This window comes from Hydra vulgaris, chromosome 13 (assembly GCF_038396675.1).
Source record: "Hydra vulgaris chromosome 13, alternate assembly HydraT2T_AEP".
Taxonomy (NCBI): domain Eukaryota; kingdom Metazoa; phylum Cnidaria; class Hydrozoa; order Anthoathecata; family Hydridae; genus Hydra; species Hydra vulgaris.
Genome location: NC_088932.1, coordinates 36,922,501 through 36,945,324, shown reverse-complemented (window position 1 = coordinate 36,945,324; position 22,824 = coordinate 36,922,501). Strand labels below are relative to the sequence as shown.

Genomic DNA, 22,824 nt, shown 5'->3' with positions numbered 1-22,824 from the left:
AACCTTGCTTATGATAGGAAGAAGACTTATGGGACGGTAGTTAGACGAATCCGATCGCTCTCCAGAATTTTTGAAGATAAGGATAACAGATGCCGCTTTCCAGCAGGCTGGAAAGCAAGACTCTGATAAGCACTTGTTGAATAGTTTTGAGAGTATAGACGACAGCTCCGGAGAACACTTTTGCAAGACAATAACAGGTATGTTGTCCGGGCCAAAAGCTGTAGAAGAGTCTAGGCAGGAAATCACTTTAGATACAGATGCTGGAATGATATGAATGTCAAGCAATGGATCAACCTGTTTGTTGGCAATATCAGGTAGAAAGCAACTAGTGGAATCAAGAGATGATATTGATGAAAAGTTTTTAGCAAACAATTCAGCTTTGTCTTTAGGTGAGGTGACAAAGTCTGAGCCATACAAGAGAGGTGGAATTATAGATTTGCCCTTATTATTGATATTATTAAAGATTCTCCAGAAGTCACGAGAGCCTAATTTTTGAGATGAGATACGAGATTTCATGACCTGAGAATATCGGGTTTTGGCGTTAGACAAAACCTTTTTACAATTGTTTCTAGCAGTAATAAACAGATGTCTGTTTTCTGGAGAATTGTTTTGCTGATAAATATGGAAGTAACGGTTTCGATTGGCAATCGCAGCAGCACAGTGTGAAGAAAACCATGGAGGAGAGTGAGGCTTGACCTGGAATCGTCGAGAGGGAATAAAAGATTCCATGCCAGCCTGAATCCACGAAGTTATGTAAGAAGCACATTTGTCGACAGAAAGACGAAAGATTTCTACCCAAGGGCCATCACGAAGAAAATCACGGAAAGAATCCCAGTCAGCTTTACTGTAGTTGTAAGAGGTTCGATAATAGGGGGATTCAGGTGATGAAGAAGAATGAGATATTAGTTTTAGAGAGATCAAACTGTGATCAGAAGCACCTAAGGGTGAATGTGGAGAAACTGAGCACTGACTAGGATCAGAAACAAGACATAAGTCGAGTAGTGAAGCTAAATGATTCGGGTTGTCTGGAAAGCGAGTTGGAAAGTTGACTATTTGAGTTAGGGATTGAGAAAGGCAAAAGTTGTGGGCCTTAATGCCTGCCGAATCACTGACACTAGAGCCAAGCCATTCAGAGTGGCGAGCATTAAAGTCACCAACAACAACTATATTTGCTGATGGATAAAGAGAGAGGGCTTGGTCAATATGATCAGAAATAACTTCAAAAAGTGTGCTGTCTTGAGATGAAGGAGAGCGATATAGAACAAAGAGAAAGGCAATAGAGTGAAGTGGTGCTAAACGAAAGCACATAAAAGAATAGTCTGTGGATTCAAACCTAGTTTCACGACAAATGGGTGAATTCTTACGAATGTGAATGCCTAGGCCAAGCATGTGACTATTGGAGTCTTTACGAATTAGAGGAAGATAACCATTAACACTAAGATCACAAGATGAGACAGCTGAACTCAAATTAGTCTCACAAAGAGCAAGTAGGTCTGGTGAACTTTGCAAGAGATAAGACTCAACAGAAGAAAAGTTACTTCGAAGACCACGAATATTAGTGAATGATAGGTTTAGAGAACTTGGTGATGATGATGGTTTTTTGTGTTTTATAGTTTTTGGTACTTTATTCATTTTAAAATTAGATTGAAGAACTTGTCTCAAAGCATAGATAGTACTCAGAACACTGTTTAATAGCCCAAGCAATTGTCTCATTACTACTAATAAACCCTAAGCCGTAACAAAGGGCTCCAAATGTGGCCTCCGCAATGCACACCAAAAGTACAAACAGGGACACCATCCATGCGCAACAAGGCACTGTTAATACTTTGATATTTTTCAGCTGTTGATGGAATCAGCCTCTCTGAGAGTTACCACAGAGTTCGGGAAACCTGACTACCAGCTGGCCTCAGAACCATAAAACTGAGTTTTAGAGCTGTACCCTCATTAGGAGATAATAGAATGAGTTGCCTAGTCATAAAAACAGAGACACAAGCAAAACCCATGCATTGAGTCAAGAAGATCCTGCATTTAACATCCTAAACTGGAAACAATGTATTAAAATTACATCTGCGCCAGCCTAATAGATGATGAAGGGGTGCAAGCTGGTCAACAGATAGAATCTGTTTACCCCTTAAGTCTTTGCCTAGGAGGCCTTCTACAAGACAGTAGCCGGGTGCATTTAACATCTGCCCAAGATGAGTATTTTTATCGAGACACCATCTCTAGCCTTTACTCAACCAAGAGCCCCAAGGCAGGGGGTGTTTTAAATCGGAGTTGGCATCTCCTAGCCTTTGCCTAAAAAGGCGTATCCTTCAAGGCAGCAGGACATGAATCAGATTGTACTGGGTTACATGTTACCAGTAGCAGGATAACCTGATCTGACTGAATATATATTGAAAATATTGAAAATACTGAAAATATTGAAAATATTGAAAATACTGAAAATATATATATATATACTGAATATATAATTATAACCTTATATACCACAGCATAAGAAGTATAACTATTATAACCTTATATACCACAGCATAAGAAGTATAACTATTATAACCTATTATATACCACAGCATAAGAAGTACAATATATATATATATATATATGTATATATATATATATATATATAGCATAAGAAGTACAATATATATATACATATATATATATATGTGTGTGTATATATATATATATATATATATATATATATATATATATATATATATATATATATATATATATATATATATATATATATATATATATATAAATGATTATATTTATATAATTATATATATATATATATATATATATATATATATATATATATATATTATATATATATATATATATATATATATATATATATAAATGATTATATTTATATAATTATATATATATATATATATATATATATATATATATATATATATATATATATATATATATATGATTATATTTATATACAAGTAAAATAGAATCTCAGCACAAGTTCTGCAAGTTTGACACATTCTAGGCACAAATAATGTGTCAAACATGCAGAAGAGTCAAGATTTAGGTTGACTGCTTCCAAAGTTAGCCGCAAAGAAATTCTGTTTTTCTCATCATTTCCCTGCATAGAATCTGTTAAAAATAAAAATTATAAACAATTTTTAAAAGTTCTCCAACAATCATATTACACATACAACCTTGCTTTTTAGAAATCCTCAAATTAGAAAATAGATGCTGAGGATTACACATGCAAGCTGTCTTTAAGATTAGAAATTAGAAAGGATTGTTATTAATGGATGAAATTGATTAGGATTGTTATTAATTTACTTTTTTAATTGTGGAGTAATTTTATTTTGTGTTCACACCAAAAAATTAATATTTTCATATGTTGCTCAAATAACTTTTTATTTTCCTAAAAAATTTTTTGTAAAAACTTAGGTTTTGATTGTTTTTCGTTAAGAAACCTAGGTTTTCTTTCAACCCCTTTCTAGGTTTTCTTTCAACCCAACTAGGTTTTCTTTCAACACTGTATTTTACCATTATGTTGTTGAAGAAATTATTGAAGATTTTAAAAGTATTAGAATTTTCTTCTTTGCAAAACAAGGAAAGTTTTTTAAAAAGGTATCAATTGTATACGTATCAGTTATATATTTTTAGGGATGGGAGTTAAGGCTTGTTTTAGTTTTACTTAAATTAATCAAATTACTTTTTAGTTCAACTAAATTTAGTAAACTAATTATAATATAGAGTAATTTTAGTTTCAGTAACTATACTATAGAATTTTTGCCTCTGGAGAATTTGACAAAGTTCATCTTCATGAACTCTTCTTAATTCATTAATATCTTTAAATAAATTTTATTTTTTTTTGTAGTTTTTTACAATCTCAGAACTAAATTGTCTTACAAAAGTTAATCTAGTTAAAGATCATTAACTTTTTAAGACAATCTAGTTTTGAGATTGTAAAAAAATGATTTCCTGTAAACAAAAAGCAGAATATTCTGTTAATTTTTATGATCAGAGTTTCTCTTTTTTATTATTATTATTATTATTATTATTATATCAAACAATTTTAGTTTGATAAAATAATATCAATCTAAAAAAATTGCATTTGCATCGAAAAACATAAAAATGTGAAAAGAGTTTCATTAAAGTATTAAAAAATACTCTTTTAGTTAACATTACACAATTTACATTTTTGATTTTATTAGTAGTAAAATGTATAAACATTTGTAAAAGCTGTCTTGTAATTGGGGCCCATTTTTGTTTTCAGAGTTTTTAGACCTGTAGTAGAGTAGGCCATGGTTACATATTTGTTTAAATAGGTTTTAATTTTAGGATAAATAAATTTTCTTATTCTTTATATAGATGGTGTGAAGAATGACAAGAAGAAGAATATCTCACATAAATATTACTTAGTTTTTACTCCCAAAAAAGTATTTTTCCAAATACAACATTTTAACTTATTGTTCTTAGATAAAAACATTTTGTAAGCATGCAAATTTATTTTAAATATTAAAAACAAAATTTTATCTTTCAATTTATTTTTAATATTTAAATGCGGTAGTGGTGTAGTAATAGAGCGCTTGCTTCATAAGCAAGAGATTCCAAGTTTGATCCCCACCACATCCATTGTAGTACCGCGCTCAACTTGTTGCTCTGCGCAGCGGTCTTGTTTATCAAGGTTCGTGTTTAGGAGTTATAGAGTTGAGAGAGGGTTATAACCACAATTAAGTAGCCTCCTTGCGTGTAGTGGCCTTCTGGGCCTTGGGGAGGTGAATTTAAAAAAAAAAAATTATTTAAAATAAATTTGCACAACTTTATGAAAACTGCTGTTTGTATACAGTTCTGAATGGTTCATGTTTTATACACATTGGATTTGCCAATTTACAAATTTTTTTTTTTTAATTTGTTATAAAGAGTACTAAAAAGTCTAAGTAGCTTTTTAAATAGAATGTTGAATGTTTTCATGATTAAAATTTAATTCTGCCTATATGTTATAAATTTAAATAACATATAAAACTTATATAGATAAACTATTGTTTATCCACACAGCAGACACTTTTGACAAGATTTATTTTTCATGGCTATAGAGTTGAGGGTGATATATGTTTTGTAGGTGTTTTGCAATTATTACAGCAGAAAATTCTTCGTTAGTTAGATTGCATACTATAGATTGCATATAATAGATTATTATAGTTAATCTTAATTTGAAATATGGTAACCCAGCATGTTTTTTTCTTGGTTGAATACAGAATAAAAAAATGAAACTTTGCTCATTTATTTTTTTGCAGTTTCAAAGGTTTCAGTTTTGTTTTTATTAATGTAATTAATGAAAAGTTTCAGATTTTTGATTCATAATCATACACTGGCAGCATCAATAAGTTTTTTTATGTTGTGCTATATAGAGTTTCTTTAAAGAGTTTGATATATTTGATAAACATTTGAACCAGTCTTTTTTATTATAATTGTCACAGGTAAGTGTGATCTTTTATTTTAATATTCTTCCTTAAATTCTTCTGTTAGCTATTAGGGACCAATTTTTGACAGAATATTGATGGTGCAAAGTTCAAAACTGATTTGTTATATATTTTGGTATTTAATTTAAAACATTCATTAGAATTTTTATTTAGAAATGTTTGCCATTTAACTTCATTTTAAAACCCTAAGATTGTTAAGTAATTTGATTTTCTGTATAAAGCAGGCTTGGACAGGAATGGCGTACGATTGCACATTGTATTTGACCATACCTTTTTTTTTTTTCTTTACAATTTTTTAATAATTATTTTTTTGAAAGACTTTTTTTAAAGGTACTTCAAATTATTATTTTATATAAATTATACAAAATTATAAAATAACTTTGTTTACTTATAAAAGCATGTATTTTGTTGATTAATGTAAAAGTTTTAAAGTATTTTGTAATGTTTTTCCCCTACAATTTTTTTTTATCTTTTGAACAAGTATTTTATTTTTAAAAAGATTTCTATTTTTTACTTTCAATTACGATAGACATGAACAAGTTCAGACTATTTTGATTTTTTAAAATTTGTTATATGAAACTTTTATTAATAAAGTTACATATTGCTTGTAATGCTCAAGTAATTTGTTACTTTAACTTATATATATGTATATACATTATATGATGTAATTAATAAAGAAAACATTTTAGACTTAATTATAACTGATAAAAGAAAAAGAATTCCTGAAATAAACACAAGTCTTTTTTTGAAGCCTCAAATTTAGGTCATGATATATCAACATATGATTTTATTTTGAATCATACTATCCATCCAAATCTAGCTAATAGGAAACCCTTATCAGGCTTGGACAGGAAAAGTGTATGATTGAATGTATGACAGGAAAAGGGTATGATTGACCACCCCAAAAAATTTTTTTTGACAATTTGACCATGACTGTTTAAATGTTTTGATGATTTAAACATTTCAGAAATGCGCTCAAAAAACTAAAACCTAAAAAAAGCTAAACTTTAAAAGAAATTTGAAAAAAAAAAAAAAACTAAAGAAAAAAGAAAACAATTCCTTACAAAAAAAAGTATATAAACTCTAAAATAAAACTCTAAGTGAAAATTACTTTTTGTTACGTTTTCAATTGAAATAAATTACTTCAAAACTTATCTTTTGAAATATTAAAGGTCTTAAACTTACCGTTTTTGTATAAAAACTGCACTTAACTACTCTATGACATCTAATTTAAAAAAATAAGGTCAACTTATAACAAAACTCATAAATTTAATTGAGGAAACTAATTAAATTTATTGTTTTTAAAAAAACCACAACATTGCAAATTGTAAAAATAAAAAACCTAAAAAAAAGTTTTTAAACTTTTTCCGCTCCCGAAAACAATTTTTTAAAAACGACCAAGCAAGAGTATATCTATATCTGTATAAATATTTTGAAAATATTTGGGACCCATTAAATATTTTTTTGAATAAAAAATATTTAATGGGTCCCAAATATTTTCAAAAAAAATTTTTCAAAAATATGTCAACCTGGTACTCAAATGAAGCGAAATTATATAAAAATTTCAAAAATAATATAGATTTCAAATATAGAATTGTTATTTTTGGTTTTATTACATGAAAAATTACATTTTTTAACAAAAAAAAAAAAAATCCATTTTTTATGTATTTTTATGACCATTTTAATAAATAAGTTAAAATTTTTCCAAATTAAATATTATTTTTAAAATTTTTATATAATTTTGCTTCATTTGAGTACCAGGTTGACATACTTTGAAAAAACTTTTTTTTTGAAAATATTAGGGACCCATTAAATATTCGAGGGTCTTGAGGGACCCCTTAAAATATTTTTTATTCAAAAAAATTTTAAATCTAGTGTTTTTGTATTAGATAGAACACATTAAGGGGGTCTCTGCGTATATTTTTCAAAAATGTTGTTTTTTGGGACACCCTAATATATATATATATATATATATATATATATATAATATATATATATATATATATATATATATATATATATGTAAATTATGTTAGTGTATTTTACAAATAGAGTGCTCAATGTTCTTAAAGAACAGAGCAATAATAAATTAGTAAAAAACACTTATCTAACTTTTATCTTCGACTTGAAGTTTCACCATTGCTGGATTTAAAATATTTTATAATATTAATTAAAAATATTTTATAATAATTTATAACTTCCTGTAAAATATTTTTTTCTATAAATTGAATTTTTTTTGAGATTTAGTAACTCTTCCTGATGATCCAGCAATTGTCGATATCTTTGTATTGTCCATGATGGAAGAAATAATTAATGATTCAATATCACTTGTATTATATATTTTATTATATAAAAACTACATGCCTTGTGGCTAACATAAAACATTAAGAATATCGGCACATAAATACGGTGCCGATAAAACGTGTAAACAAAAATGGTGTCAATAAACTTAACACACCAACTTGACAACATATCACTCTAAGTTCCGAATAAAAATTCCTTAAACTTTTGTATTAAGTTCTTCTTCGCTGGTTTAGTAAAAATATCAGCATAGTTATCGTTTGATGGTATATATTCTAATAGTATTCGGTCTTGCTGATAAAATTCTCGTACGAAATGGTAACGAATGTCAATATGTTTCGATTTCATGTGCTTTATAGGGTTTTTAAACAAAGCCATGGCTCCTTGGTTATCATTTCTAAGATTCACTGGTTCGAAATTTATTTGTAATAGTTCTTTTAGCAATTTAGATAGATAACTCATTTCCTGGCAAGCTGCAGATATTGCCATGTATTCAGCTTCACATGTAGACAGTGCAATACTAGCTTGTTTCCTTGATTTCCAACTAATAACAGGTCCATTTTTACTCAAAGAAAAACAATAACCTCATATACTATGTCTATCTTCAAAGGATGACGCCCAGTCAGCATCACAGTATGCATAAAGCTTCAATTCATCATCTTTCCGGAAGGTTAAGCAATAGTCTAAAGTATATTTAATATATCGAAAAACATGATTTATCATAGTCCAATCAGCACTATTTGGTTTTGATAAGTGCTGGGATAAAATGGTAACAACATAGCTTAAATCTGGTATAGTACATGTCATTGCATAAAGAAGACTTCCAACCATTTGTCGATAGAATTTTATATCTGAGTCACTAGATTCAGTTGATTGCAATTGAAGAAACCAAATTTATGTAAAACATTTTGCAAGTAATCTGATTGGTTCATAGTTACACAATTGTTAGTCGAGTTGAATTGGATACCAAGAAATGATGTCAATGGTCCTAAATCTTTCATTTTAAATCGCCTACTTAATTTCTTCTTCACTTCGAATAATAATTGGTTTGAGTTGGCAGCAATAATTATATCATCAACCCATACTAGAATCATTGCTATATCATTATTGTCTCTTGATAAAAACACAAGCATCAGCATTTGATTGGACAAATCGAATTTCTTTAAGAAAGTCACTTAAAACATTTTGCCAATTTCTACCACTTTGTTTCAAGCCATAAAGTGATTTTAATTTCCATACTAATTGCTTGTTGTTCTCTGTTTGTTCGTAACCAGGAGGCTGGCTGACATAAATTTCATTTTCAATAGGTGCATGGAGATAAGCACTTTTAACGTCCATTTGATGTAAAATAAGGTCATATTGGATAGAGATTTGCATTAAAATTCTCACTGATTCCATTCTTGCTGTCGGTGAAAAAGTTTCCAAATAGTCAATTCCTTGGATTTGTTTATAGCCTTTTGCAACGTATCTTGCTTTGTACATTACTCCATTACTGTTACTTTTAATCATGTAAACCCATCTCCCCCCTACTAATTTTTTATTAGTAGGGAGCTCTGTCAAAACAAAAGTGTCATTAGTTATTAGTGATTGCATCTCTTCTTCCATGGCGCTTTTCCATTTTTCAGAATCATCAGTATTGATAGCATTATTGTATGATGTAGGTATATTCATTAAATAGCAATAATCTATATAGTTAATTTCATCTTCATTACCGTTATCAACTATGTAATCTTCCAAATATTTTGGGGACTGTCTTTGTCTTGAAGGATAACGCGCAGGATTAATTTCTTGTGACTTATTCTCTTCATTATTAGGAGTGGATGGTTTAAGTGTAGGCTCTGTATTGATTGGCTCCTCGATTATAAAACCATCTGTATTTTTAGTGTCAATTTGACTAATAAATTCGTATTTTTCTGTAAATTTTACAAGTCTGTGTTTTAGTACTGAATTCGACTCTGGATAGTAAACTAAATATGATGGACTGTCTTTATCATAACCAACAAAATAACCTTTATTGCTTCGAGGTTGTAACTTCTTGGTATTATGCACATAAGGATAACACACTGATCCAAATAAATGTAACCTTGCAATGTTTGGTTTTAAACCAGTTACTAGTCCATATGGTGTACATTTAATTCGTTGTACATAACATCGATTTCTTATATATGTTGCAGTGCTTACAGCATATGTCCATAAATGTTTGGGAAGTTTCGATTCAATAATCATGGCTCTTGCCATGTCAAATAGTGAACGCCAATTTCTTTCAGCGGTTCCATTTTGGTGTGGAGAATAAGGTGATGTAAATTCATGCTTAATGGTATGCTTTAAAAGTAGTTCTTTGAATTCTTTTGATAAATATTCACCACCATTATCACTTCGAATACATTTTACACTTCCAGATGGAGAAATGTCATTGTAAAAACTAAAAGTTTTAACCTTTCCATATGGAGCAATATCTGCTAGAAACTTCTCAGCAGCTTTTACAGCATCACTCTTTTGTTGAAGAAAATATGTAAACAAACAACTCGAGTAATCATCAACAAAATTTATGACGTATTTAAATCCGTCTAAAGCTACCGGTTCTAAAGGTCCTGCTAAGTCGGTGTGTACTAGTTGGAATGGGTAAGTTGCCCTAGAGTCAGGTTGTCTGTTTTAAGTGTTTATATTTTTAGATAAGATACATGTTTTGCAATTGAATTTAGTAGTGTTGTTAATTTTCATTCCTTGTGCTACACATTCTAATTTCATAATGTCATTGCTGTTACAGTGACCCAATATTTTGTGCCACATTTCCAAACTTTCAGCACGTGTTTCATTTAATGAGCTTTTGTAGAGATAGTATAGTCGACCATATTGATGGATAGGAAACACTGTTCCTTTTTTAGAAATTAGTTCTGCACTATATTTATTAAAATTAACTCTTTAGCAGCACCTGCTTGCACAGAAAAAATGCATTGTGGATAAGTTGGAATATATAAAGTGTTTTCTAGAGTTACAGTTACAAGTTCATTATTGTTTGTACGCAAAAGTGTTTCAACTGTACCTCTCTTTTTAGCTGTGTTGTTTGATTTTGTACCATCAGCTAGTTCTATATAGTGTTCCTCAGGGTTAAAAGACTCATCAATATACGTAAAATGATCGTCATTATTTACTATGTGGGTTGTTGCACCACAGTCTACAAGAAATGTTTTGTTTTGAGTATCCTTAAATTGTTCTTCATTTATTTTAAATGCATAGGTATGCTTTTGTTCATTTTTAACAGTTTTAGCTTTGTCTTTGCTTTGTTTTCTGCAGGATTTATCATTGTGAGTATTTGATTTGCAATAATTACACCACATCTTGGTTTTAGTTTTTGTTTGACATTCAGTTGATTTGTGACCTATCATTCCACAAGTATAGCAAGTCAAAACTTTCTTTATATTACCCCCACTAGTTTTGAAATTCATTATCTTGTTGTCTGAATGTTCATTTTGATTTGTACGTGTGCTTTCTGTCTCTTCAAAATTTCGTAGAGCTTGTTTAAATTTTTGAAAGTTATCACTAGTTTCTGATTGAGTTACGATAGCGACAAAAGCCCTATATTCATCAGGTAATCCTTTTAGTACCATAGCAATAAGTAAAGCATCACTTACATTTTCACCAGCGGTATTTAACGTCGTAGCTGATTTTTCTGCTCTAATAATGTAATCTGTTATAGACTCGTTGATAAGTTTCTTCAAACTTGTTAATTGATTATATAAAGTTATAATTCGAGGTTTACTTGTACCAGCGTAGTGATCTTTTAGAATTTTAAAAAGCTTCTCTACCTTTATCTCGGGCGTCTCTTATTACTAAAGCTATGGATCTTTCATCCAAAAATTGAATAAGTTCAGCAAACGCCACTTCATTTTCGTCCTCGTCAATTTCGTTACTTCCAATTAAAATATCTTTCAAGTTTTTTAGCTTCATAGATCCTAAGAATTTTGTTTCCCAAATTTCAAAATGTCTCGCATCTCCATCGAAAATGAGGTTTTGCCATTGGTTGCTGGGCCCATAACCTGTTGATATCTTCGTATTGTCCATGATTGAGGAAATAATTAATGATTCAATATCACTTGTATTATATATTTTATTATATAAAAACTACATGCCTTGTGGCTAACATAAAACATTAAGGATATCAGCACATAAATACGGTGCCGATAAAACGTGTAAACAAAAATGGTGTCAATAAACTTAACAGCAATGGTGAAACTTCAAGTCGAAGATAAAAGTTAGATAAGTGTTTTTTACTAATTTATATATATATATATATATTTATATATATATATATATATATATATATATATATATATATATATATATATATATATTATTTTTTTTAATAAAATGTTTTTATTTTTAATTTTTTTAATAAAATGTTTTTATTTTTTTTGCTGTAAATCATGCGCAGAGTGTTGCTACATCGATTATCTTATAGCCTGACTCGCAAGGGAGTGCTGCTACATCGACTGACAAATAGCCTGACTTGCAAGGGAGTGCTGCTACATTGACTGACAAATAGCCTGACCCGCAAGGGAGTGCTGCTACATCAACTATCTTTCAGCCTGACCCGCAAGGGAGTGCTGCTACATCGACTGAGGGTTTGGTTAGGGCAGGCAGTCTATCAATTAATAAAATTAAAAAAATTCCGGTCTTGCATTTTAATTTTTACTTTTTGTCAACAAAATATGGAAAAAACTTTCGGACAACATCTAAGGGTTCTATATATATGCATATATATATATATATATATATATATATATATATATATATATATATATATATATATATATATATATATATATATATATATATATATATATATATATAACCCCTAACTGGTTGTCAGAAAGTTTTTCCGTATTTTGTTGACAAAAAGTAAAAGTTAAAATGCAAGACCAGAATTTTTTTTTTATTACTTGATAGACTACTTACCCCTACCAAACCCTCAGTCGATGTAGCAGCATTCCCTTGTGCGTCAGGCTAAAAGATAGTCAATGTAGCAGCACTCTGTTATGAGTCTGTCTATAAGATAGTCGATGTAGCAACACTCCATGCATGATTTACAGTAAAAAAATAAAAATAAAAACATTTTATTGAATAAAAATGAAAACATTGTTTATATTATTAAAAACATTCAGAATGTTTTAAAAACATTCAGAATATTTTTAAAAACATTCTGGTCAATTAAATTTGCGTTTTTGCGGTTTTTTAAAAAAATGATTAATTTGTAACTAAATTAATGGTTTTTACTTTCTGACAACATGGAAATGTTGGATGAAAGTAAAAGTGCCATTAAAGTGACGTATTTGTTGACATAAGAATCATTTTTTACCTTCTGTACTCCCAAATGCAACAATCTATAGAACTTTTTATATATACATATATATATATATATATATATATATATATATATATATATATATATATATATATATATATATATATATATATATATATATATATATATATATATATATATATATATATATATACACCAAAAAAAGTTTTTTATTTATATGTTTGAGTGCACATTCACACACATACACACACATATATATAAATACAAATAATTTTAAATGTATTCTACAAAGTGGAGTTTCTTATAAGAACAGAGCAATGATAAATTAGAAGAATATCATTCATCTAATTTTTTATTACTGTCAGAAATGATTCATTTCTGATGAGTCTTTATGGATGAAAGTGATTTTCTACTCATAAATATATATTTATATATATATATATATATATATATATATATATATATATATATATATATATATATATATATATATATATATATATATATATATATTATATATATATATATATATATATATATATATATATATATATATATATATATATATATATATATATATATATGTATATATATATGCACGCATATATATGTGTGTATATATATTATTTCAATAGTTAAATTTTGTGTAAGAGTTTATTACATTTTTTTTTTAGTTAAATGTCTGCGATAAAATATTAGAAGAAGAAGGAGTGTTTGGGGGTAAACTTTTTTAATGTTTTCTTAAATATTATTATGTGTATTGGGAGATTAAGTAATTGTTTGTGTTTTATATTGAGTATACTTTAATACTTCAATATGATTTTTTTTTAGATGTTATAATAAATGAGTATTCTCTTGATTTTATTACTTTGGATGCTGATGTTATGTCACTGGAACTGCCAGTTTTTTACACTCATTTATTTCTAGTAATATTTAGTTTTGTTTTAGATTTTGTTTAATAAATTATTAAAATTTTTATGAATGTTTACTAACATGTTAAGTTTAGCCTAAGTTTTGTAGTATTTTATCTTAAAAATTATGTTTAATATTAATATGTATTCAATTCTAAATAAGTAAATTTTGTGTTGAAAAAATAAAGATTCTAAATACCACTAGAATAAAGATACAACTTGGTTGTACATTATGGCTCGAGCATTACAAAACATTGAAGGATTGTTGGGAAAAATTCCAAAAGGTGTTTGCATTGGTAAAAGGTCCAAGGTAATAAGAAAGTAGAAAGTATTTGTTTTATATATCTATATCACAACAGTTTTGTATTAAGACTTATGAAATAATCATGGTTCAATAACTCTGAAAATATATTTATGATTTTTTTATTAAAAAAGAAGTTTAACTGTAGATAGACAGGGCTAAGCTAAACCTAACTCTTTATATGTGTGTATATATAGACAGGTCTTAGCGGCAATAAATGAGTACGGAGTGGAGAAAAGCTCTCCCAAAACAAACTTGGAAAGCTGTGTGAGCTGCACCTCTTTTAAATTGGCGCTCTTTTTTAATTTTTTTTGCAATATATATATATATATACATACATACATACATACATACACCTTTAGTAAAGAGTTTAAACTGACCGTTTTTAGTAAAAAATAGCTCTTAACTACTCTAAGGTATCTAATTTGACAAAAATTAAGTTTAGATTACAACAAAATGCATAAATTTAGTTAAGGAAACTAATTAAATCTAGTGTTTTTTTAAATAACCACGCAAATTAAAAGACTATATAGATATATATAAATAAATATATATATATATATATATAACTATATAAATATATATATATATATATATATATATATATATATATATATATATATATATATATATATATATATATATATATATATATATATATATATATATATATATATATAATTCCAGTAAAGACTGAAATGTTTTTAAAAACATTTCAGTCTTTACTGAATTATTTATATATATATATATATATATATATATATATATATATATATATATATATATATATATATATATATATATATATATACAGCCAGTATATTGAAAGCCTGAAATAACCAGAAAAAAAGCTATTTTACTAATGATTAAGTTTACATTTAAAAAAATTAAAAATCAAATTTAATTATTTTATAATTTTCACTTATCTATGTAACCATCATTGGTGGCAATAACCGCTTTGCATATTCTTGGCATTCTATTTAACACTATTTCCAATTTGTTAAAGTCAATTTTATGCCACTCACTATTAAGTTTTTACCACACTACCCTTGCATCAAGAGGCATTTGTTTTTGGTTTTTTTTTTACTTTTTTTTTTAGTTTATCCCATAAAAGTTTAATAGAAGAAATATCTGGTGATTGGGGAGGCCAATTCATTCTATTTAGTACTTGATCAAGTACTGAATAGAATATCATCTGTAGTATTTTCACAGCTCCAAAGATTACAATTGCTATGTTTCACAGCTGGCAACGCATATTATTTTATCATCCGTTGACCAACTTTTCTTTAGACAAGCAATCTTCTGAAAAATGAACCATTAGTGACTGTTTCCAGTCACTAATGGTTCATATTTCGTGTAATTGTGCACACTCCATTCTTTTTTTCATATTTTAGGGCTAAAGGAAAAGGTTTTCTTGCAGCTATTTAACTACTAAGAGCTCCTCAAGAATTCCGGAGCTTTTAGTAATCTATTTCTTTTACTAGTTATTGTAATTCTTCTGTCTTTGGCGGAAGGTGTAATTTGACAACAACCCGATCTTTTTCAAATTACCATACTTCCAGCTTTTTTCTTCTTTTTTATAATTATATAAGCTATTGAACTAGTAATTTAATTAAAGTAATAAGTAATTAATGATAATAATAATAAATAATAATGATAATAATAAGGTAATAATAGTAACTTTAATTAAATCTTTAATTTTGTTGATGTTTGACCCATAAAATAATTATCTTGTCACAATGTAAAGATTGCAAATCGTTTTTCTACAGTCAACTCTCATTTTCTGGTCATTTATCATGTAATAATTTCAACAATTACTATAAATTATAAAACTATTAGTATGGTACCAACTATAAAATTGAATATAGCAAAATTATAGCATACATAAATCTCTTGAAATAAAATATACTGTTAGTTAAATATTTATGTTGCTTACATTATATTATCTTCACAGAAACATCAGTCTTTGTAATTGCATTATTTGTGAGCTATTAACATAAATATTGGAGTTGATAATTGAAAGTGATTATCAAGTGGTTAACAAAACAGTACACTTATGTAAATAAACACTAAACCCTACTTCAACCAATTTAAACACATAGTTTGTTAATTTTATGACTTTTATCTAAGTATTTAAATCAAAATACTTTTATAACCTAAATTATCTAAATCTATATATATTAAATCTGATATGTGTTTTCTGAGGTTTATATATATGTGTGTGTGTGCATATATATACATGTGTGTGTACATATATATATATATATATATATATATATATATATATATATATATATATATATATATATATATATATATAATATATATATGTATATGTATATATATATGTGTGTATACATATATATATATACATATATATGCGTATATATATATATATATATTTATATATATATATATATGTATATATATATATATATATATATATATATATATGTATATATATGTATATATATATATATATATATATATATATTTTTGTGTGTGTATATATATATATATATATATACATATACATACGTATATATATATGTATATATATGTATAGATATATATATGTATATATATATATATATGTGTGTGTATATATATATATATATATATATATATATATATATATATATATATATATATATATATATATATATATATATGTATGTATATATACACACACTACCGTCCATAATTGTGCAGAAGTGGTGAAATCCTCTTCTAAGAGCATTAAATTATGTTTTACATACTAAGGTTAAAAACATAACTAAAAAAAATATATTGCTTAATAAAATTTTTTTTCAATTTTAGATATAAATAAATATTTACGTAGATTAACTTATATAATTTATTTCTAAAAAGTTTATAATTGAAAATATAAAACTAAAAATTTTAATATCTTAAAAATAATAATTTTAAAAGTTATTAAACTCTATGTTTTAGTTGTTGTTTATTTGAACAGTTTTTATATATGGCTTTTAATGACATTCTTGTACTGTCATTGTAACAATTTTTAATTTCAAAACATTAAAAAAATCTTCAATAACAAACTTTTTTTCTCTCAAGACACCCAAAAAACATAATAATAAATAAACATTTTTTGCTTTTTTAATTGTTGCACGAGAGTCATTCCATGTCAACCGCACCAAAATTTTAGGATTTCAACATGGACCCCCTCAGATGATTTGTAATCTAAATTGTAATCTAAATTTTGACTTAGTGGGTTTTTTATTATTAACGAGATAAGCAATTCCTGTAAATTTCAGCATAAAAGCTTTTGTGGTTCATGAGATATGGTCATTTAAATTTCTGATTTTTCCAAAAATAAAAACTTTAGTAGCAAAAACATGTTTTGTTCATACTTTGAAGCTCTATATTTTAAAAACAAAATTTCAGAAAACCTTCTAGTTTTTTTTATTGTATATAACTCTAGTCTTACTTTAACAAAACTTTGACATTAAATTCTCTAATGCAGGCCTTCTCGTAAGAGGCATGCGATTGCATGTCTTAAATGACCACACACATAAAACTATGTTTTGTTAACTTGTCCACGGTTTTTTAGAAGTTTTTATTTTTAGCGCAAAAATGCTAAAAAAGAAAATGTCGCAATAAAAACCAAAGCAGAAATTAAAACTAAAAAAAAATTACAAAACTGAAACTAAATTAAAGAAATGAAAATTTTAAGGAATAATAAAAAAAATGAAAAAACAAACAGAAGAAATTAATTTTTTAGCCTAAACTTCATTGTCCGCATAATTAAAAAAAAGTATTTGCACAGCTCTATAAATCTTTATAATTCCCAATCTTTATAATTCTTATAATGTAACAATAAATAGATTAAGACCAGGGCGTATCTAAGGGGGAGGGTGGGTGATAGGGCTTCCGCCCCCTCAGTATTTTTTTAATTTTTCATTTTTTGAAATCGATCAATTTAACACAGCATGATGTTTGAAAACGTAAGTAAATTAGGGTGGCTATTTTGAAAAAAGTGGCATCAAATTTCATAAATTGTTTTGGTTCAAATTTTAAATTTTATGCAAAAGTAATTGGGATAGCTAAAAAGTTTTAAACAGAATATTTTTACTTCTATTACTTCAAATTTTGTTTACATAATTCTTGTAAATTTTTTGTTTTTTTGTCATTAGGGTGCTTTTTTCAGCAACAATATTCGATACAAGTCAACGAACAAAACAGAAGTTTCAGAAATTTTGTTTAATCTCTTTGTAAAATATATATATATATATATATATATATATTTGTATTGTAACAAGTTTTTAAAGTAATAAATAGTCATTAATGCTAATAATGGTTTTCATTAATTTTTCATTTCGTATTTCATTAAAAATACGACAGACTTTAGAAAACAATTTGATCCACGCTTCCAATTGTATCAATACCTTTTTCTTACAAACGATGCAATTCCTAATTTAATTACTTGCATAATTACAATTAAACTGCAACAAAAATTCCAGAGTACTTCATTGCAATGTAATAAAAGGCCATCATTGAAAAAAATAATCAGATTAGAAAAAGTCATCAGATTAAAGTACAAAGGCTTTCAAATTATATACGATTTTATCTTGGAAATAGGGTTTTCTCAGTTATGAATTCATAAATGCTAATGGTATTGACTTTTCTTTTTCACAAAAAAAGTAATGTCAAATTTTTTCCATAAAGGGTACCTAAAAAATTTTTTGCAAATATAAAAAGTTGATTTTTGATGAGTCAATATACAAAACCTGGAGTTTAAGAAGTGAAAAGACATATTTTTTTAGTTTCTATATATGGTAGGCTTCCAACTTTTTGAAAATTTACTGATAAGATACAATTCAGTAAAAAATTATAGACCTCTAAAAATGGCTGCGGCTAAAACTTAGGAAAATGTTCCTCCACTTCAAACCACCAGTAACCTAGGATCAACACTAGTTTTAATAAGATTTTTTTTTTGTTCTAATTTAATAGATTTTATTACAGTGATTTCAGTAAAAAAAATAATGGGCACTCATGAGGAAGTTACAAAATCAGAACAATGAAAATTGCCCAAAATGCATTAAAAACAATAAAAATAAAGTTATTGTTGTACTTTAGTTTGTATTATATATTATACTACAAAGTATGTATGAGTTTAAAAGTATTTCATAATCATTACTAGAAATAAGTCTATAATTAATCCTGAATTAAACTCAACTTTTAAACAACTGAATTATTTCATTGTACAATAGCATAAGTAATATAATTAAATAACAACATAGCAAAATTATTATAAATTTTATTTATTTGATTTAGACCAAGTTTTTTAGCAAATTTTATTTGAAAGATTCAATGTTTATATTGATTGTTTATTACATAATAATATTCTCTATTAGATAATCAAGTCATGCATTGAGATGGCAAGTCAAATAACTCTTATAACTTTGTATATAAATTGTAATCTAAATTTAAAAATGATAATCAAATAAGTCAAAATAATGATAGGGGTGGAATAGTGAATTTATTGGAAAAATATTATTAAATTTATAGTCATGGTATTAAATATTAGGTAAATTAGACTAAAAGTCTTTCTTTTCATTTTTACCTATTAGGCTATTCATAAGTTTTATATGAAAACATTAAAAACTAAATTTCAGTTTTTATATGAGTATATTTTGTGGTGTGTTTGGGCATAAAAGCACTTCATACATCAGACATAAAACCAGACACACCATGTAAGGAGAAGTGTTCAATTACAATTTTTTTCGAAGTTCTGGGGGAAAATGTGCATGGTAAAAAGTAGATGGATGGCGGAGGGTGAGAGGGCAAAAAAGAGCTAGGGTGTTTAAAAACTGAGTTGAATTCAGGATTAATTAAAGACTTATTTCTAGTAATGATTATGAAATACTCTTAAATTCATACATACTTTGTAGTACAATATATAATACAAACTAAAGTACAACACTAACTTTATTTTTATTGTTTTTAATGCATTTTGGGCAATTTGCATTGTTCTGATTTTTAACTTCCTCATGAGTACCCACTATTTTTTTTTCTGAAATCACTGTAATAAAATTTATTATATTATAAGAACAAAAAAATCTTATTAAAACCAGTGTTGATCCTAGGTTTCTGGTGGTTTGAAGTGGAGGCACATTTTCCTAAGTTCCATTTTTAGAAGTTTATAGTTTTTTAGCGTATTGTATCTTATCAGTAAATTTTAAAAAATTTGGAAGCCTACCATATATAGAAACTAAAAAAATAGGTCTTTTCACTTCTTAAAATGCAGGTTTTGTATATTGACTGATGAAAAATCAACTTTTTATAATTGCAAAAAATTTTTTAGGTAGCCATTATGGAAAAAATGTGACAATTGAGAATTCAATGTCAAAGTTTTGTTAAAGTAAGACTAGAGATGTACACAATAAAAAAAACTAGGTTTTCTGAAATTTTGTTTTTAAAATATTGAGCTTCAAAGTATGAATAAAACATGTTTTTGCTACTAAAGTTTTTATTTTTGGAAAAATCAGAAATTTCAAATGACCATATCTCATGAACCACGAAAGATTTTATGCTGTAATTTTCAGGAATTGCTTTTCTCATTAATAATAAAAAACCCACTAAGTTTTATCAAAATCTGAATTTCTATGTTGAAATCCTAAAATTTTGGTCCATTTGGCATGGAATGACTCATAATTATATAATACTTATTGAGTAATTATGTAATACTTTCCTAAAAACATTTTTAAATTTAATAAAACATTAAAATTTATATATATATATATATATATATATATATATATATATATATATATATATATATATATATATATATATATATATATTTATGTACTAAATCGCATTAATGTAACAAATTAATACCGTATTTTTGTTACATTAATTTATATGACATTTCAATAAAAAAAAAAAAGAAAACAAAGAATATTGAAAGAAAAGATTACTGCCCCATGTCAAACCCTCTATTGATGCAGGCTATAAGATAGTTAATTTATGTTCTGTTTTAATGTATTCTTCAAAATCAAGCAAAACCAACTAATATATTTTTGAAATCAAATAAGTCAACTAAGAGTCAATTTAGTAAAAATATTTGAATAATTTTTATTTATAATCATTAAATGTTGACTATTTATTTTTTTAGATGCTAAGAAATAAATAGAATTTTAGGAAAGTAAAAAAAGACTAGTGCACATATTTTCTTAGCATTCATTTTAGCTTATCAGATCAGTTTGACATTAGCTCGCCAATGATTTACAGCTCCCAACTTTTTAATTACAAATGTTTTTTTCTGGGTTTACAATTTAAAAGATTATATATATATATATATATATATATATATATATATATATATATATATATATATATATATATATATATATATATATATATATACAGTATCGGACAAAACGAGTGCAACCAAATAATGCTAATTTAGTTTCTTTATATAAAAGTGCTGCATTTTTTCAATTTAGAGAAATAACTATGTAACTGTTTAGAGACAAAGTTCTTCAAGTTTTATTCATCAAAAAGTTCATTATTTGTACACGAAAATTACTAAATTAATCAAAAGTATTAAAAAAAGTTGATTTCCTTCTGGACAAAACAAGTGCAACTCGACAAAATGTTGACCAAGCTGTATTTCGCAATCAATATTTCGTGGCGAATCCTTTGTTGTCGATCACAGCCTTGCATCTTCGAGGCATAGATTCGATCAGGTGATCAATGAAACTTTGTGGAATCGCTGCCCAGGCCTTTTGGATTTGTTCAAACAGTTGATCCTTATTACGAACACCTTCACGATTAATTCTGCGGTTGACACAGGTTCTCGATAGGGTTGACATCTGGAGATTGAGGCGGCCAATCCATCACCGATAGGTGGTTGTCTTGAAACCACTGCTTGACTACTTTTGCAGTGTGTTTCGGATCGTTGTCTTGCTGAAAAACCCATTTTATTGGCATATTCCATTCAGCATGAGGTAACATAACATCTTTCAGGATACTTTTATACATGAAACGGTCCATTATTCCATCGTTTCGATGTATTAAAAACACCCCCAGACCATTACATTGCCTCCACCATGCTCACGGTCTTATGGCAGTAACGTAAATCGAGGCGTTTTCCGGCTGGTCGACGTACACAGCAAATGCCATCGCTCCCAATGATGTTGAGCTTCGATTCATCACTGAGCAGGACAGTTTGCCATTTCTGCACATTCCAGTCAATATGAGATGTAGCAAACAGGAGTCTTTTCTTCTGGTTTTTTAGTGAAATTAGGGGTTTCTTTGCAGGGCGTCGAGAAAACAATCCGGCTTCGACAGCACGTTGTCTGATTGTTCAGTCCGATACAGGCAGCTTTAATTGCTTTTGTATCTCAACTGATTATATCCAGGGATCCTTCTTGACGGATCTGACAATCATAGAATCCTCTCTAGAAGTGGTGAAACGCGGTCTTCCACCTTTGTTATCTGCTGCCAACTTCCCCGTAGAATGATATTTGGAACATAGTCTTGATGCGGTCCATTTTTTCA

At 27.3% G+C, this 22,824-nt stretch overlaps 1 protein-coding gene across 2 annotated transcripts in view; it reads left to right on the top strand.

The window, feature by feature from the left end:
- LOC100202719 (vacuolar protein sorting-associated protein 33B) overlaps positions 1-22,824 on the top strand; it is a 71,339-nt gene that overhangs the window by 3,617 nt on the left and 44,898 nt on the right. For both annotated transcript variants that reach the window (XM_065816671.1, XM_065816670.1), the window contains exons 5-8: positions 4,351-4,418; positions 13,761-13,806; positions 13,918-14,012; positions 14,203-14,307. In XM_065816671.1, the coding sequence (XP_065672743.1) occupies positions 4,351-4,418; positions 13,761-13,806; positions 13,918-14,012; positions 14,203-14,307 (314 nt within the window). The remainder of the gene's footprint in view (positions 1-4,350; positions 4,419-13,760; positions 13,807-13,917; positions 14,013-14,202; positions 14,308-22,824) is intronic.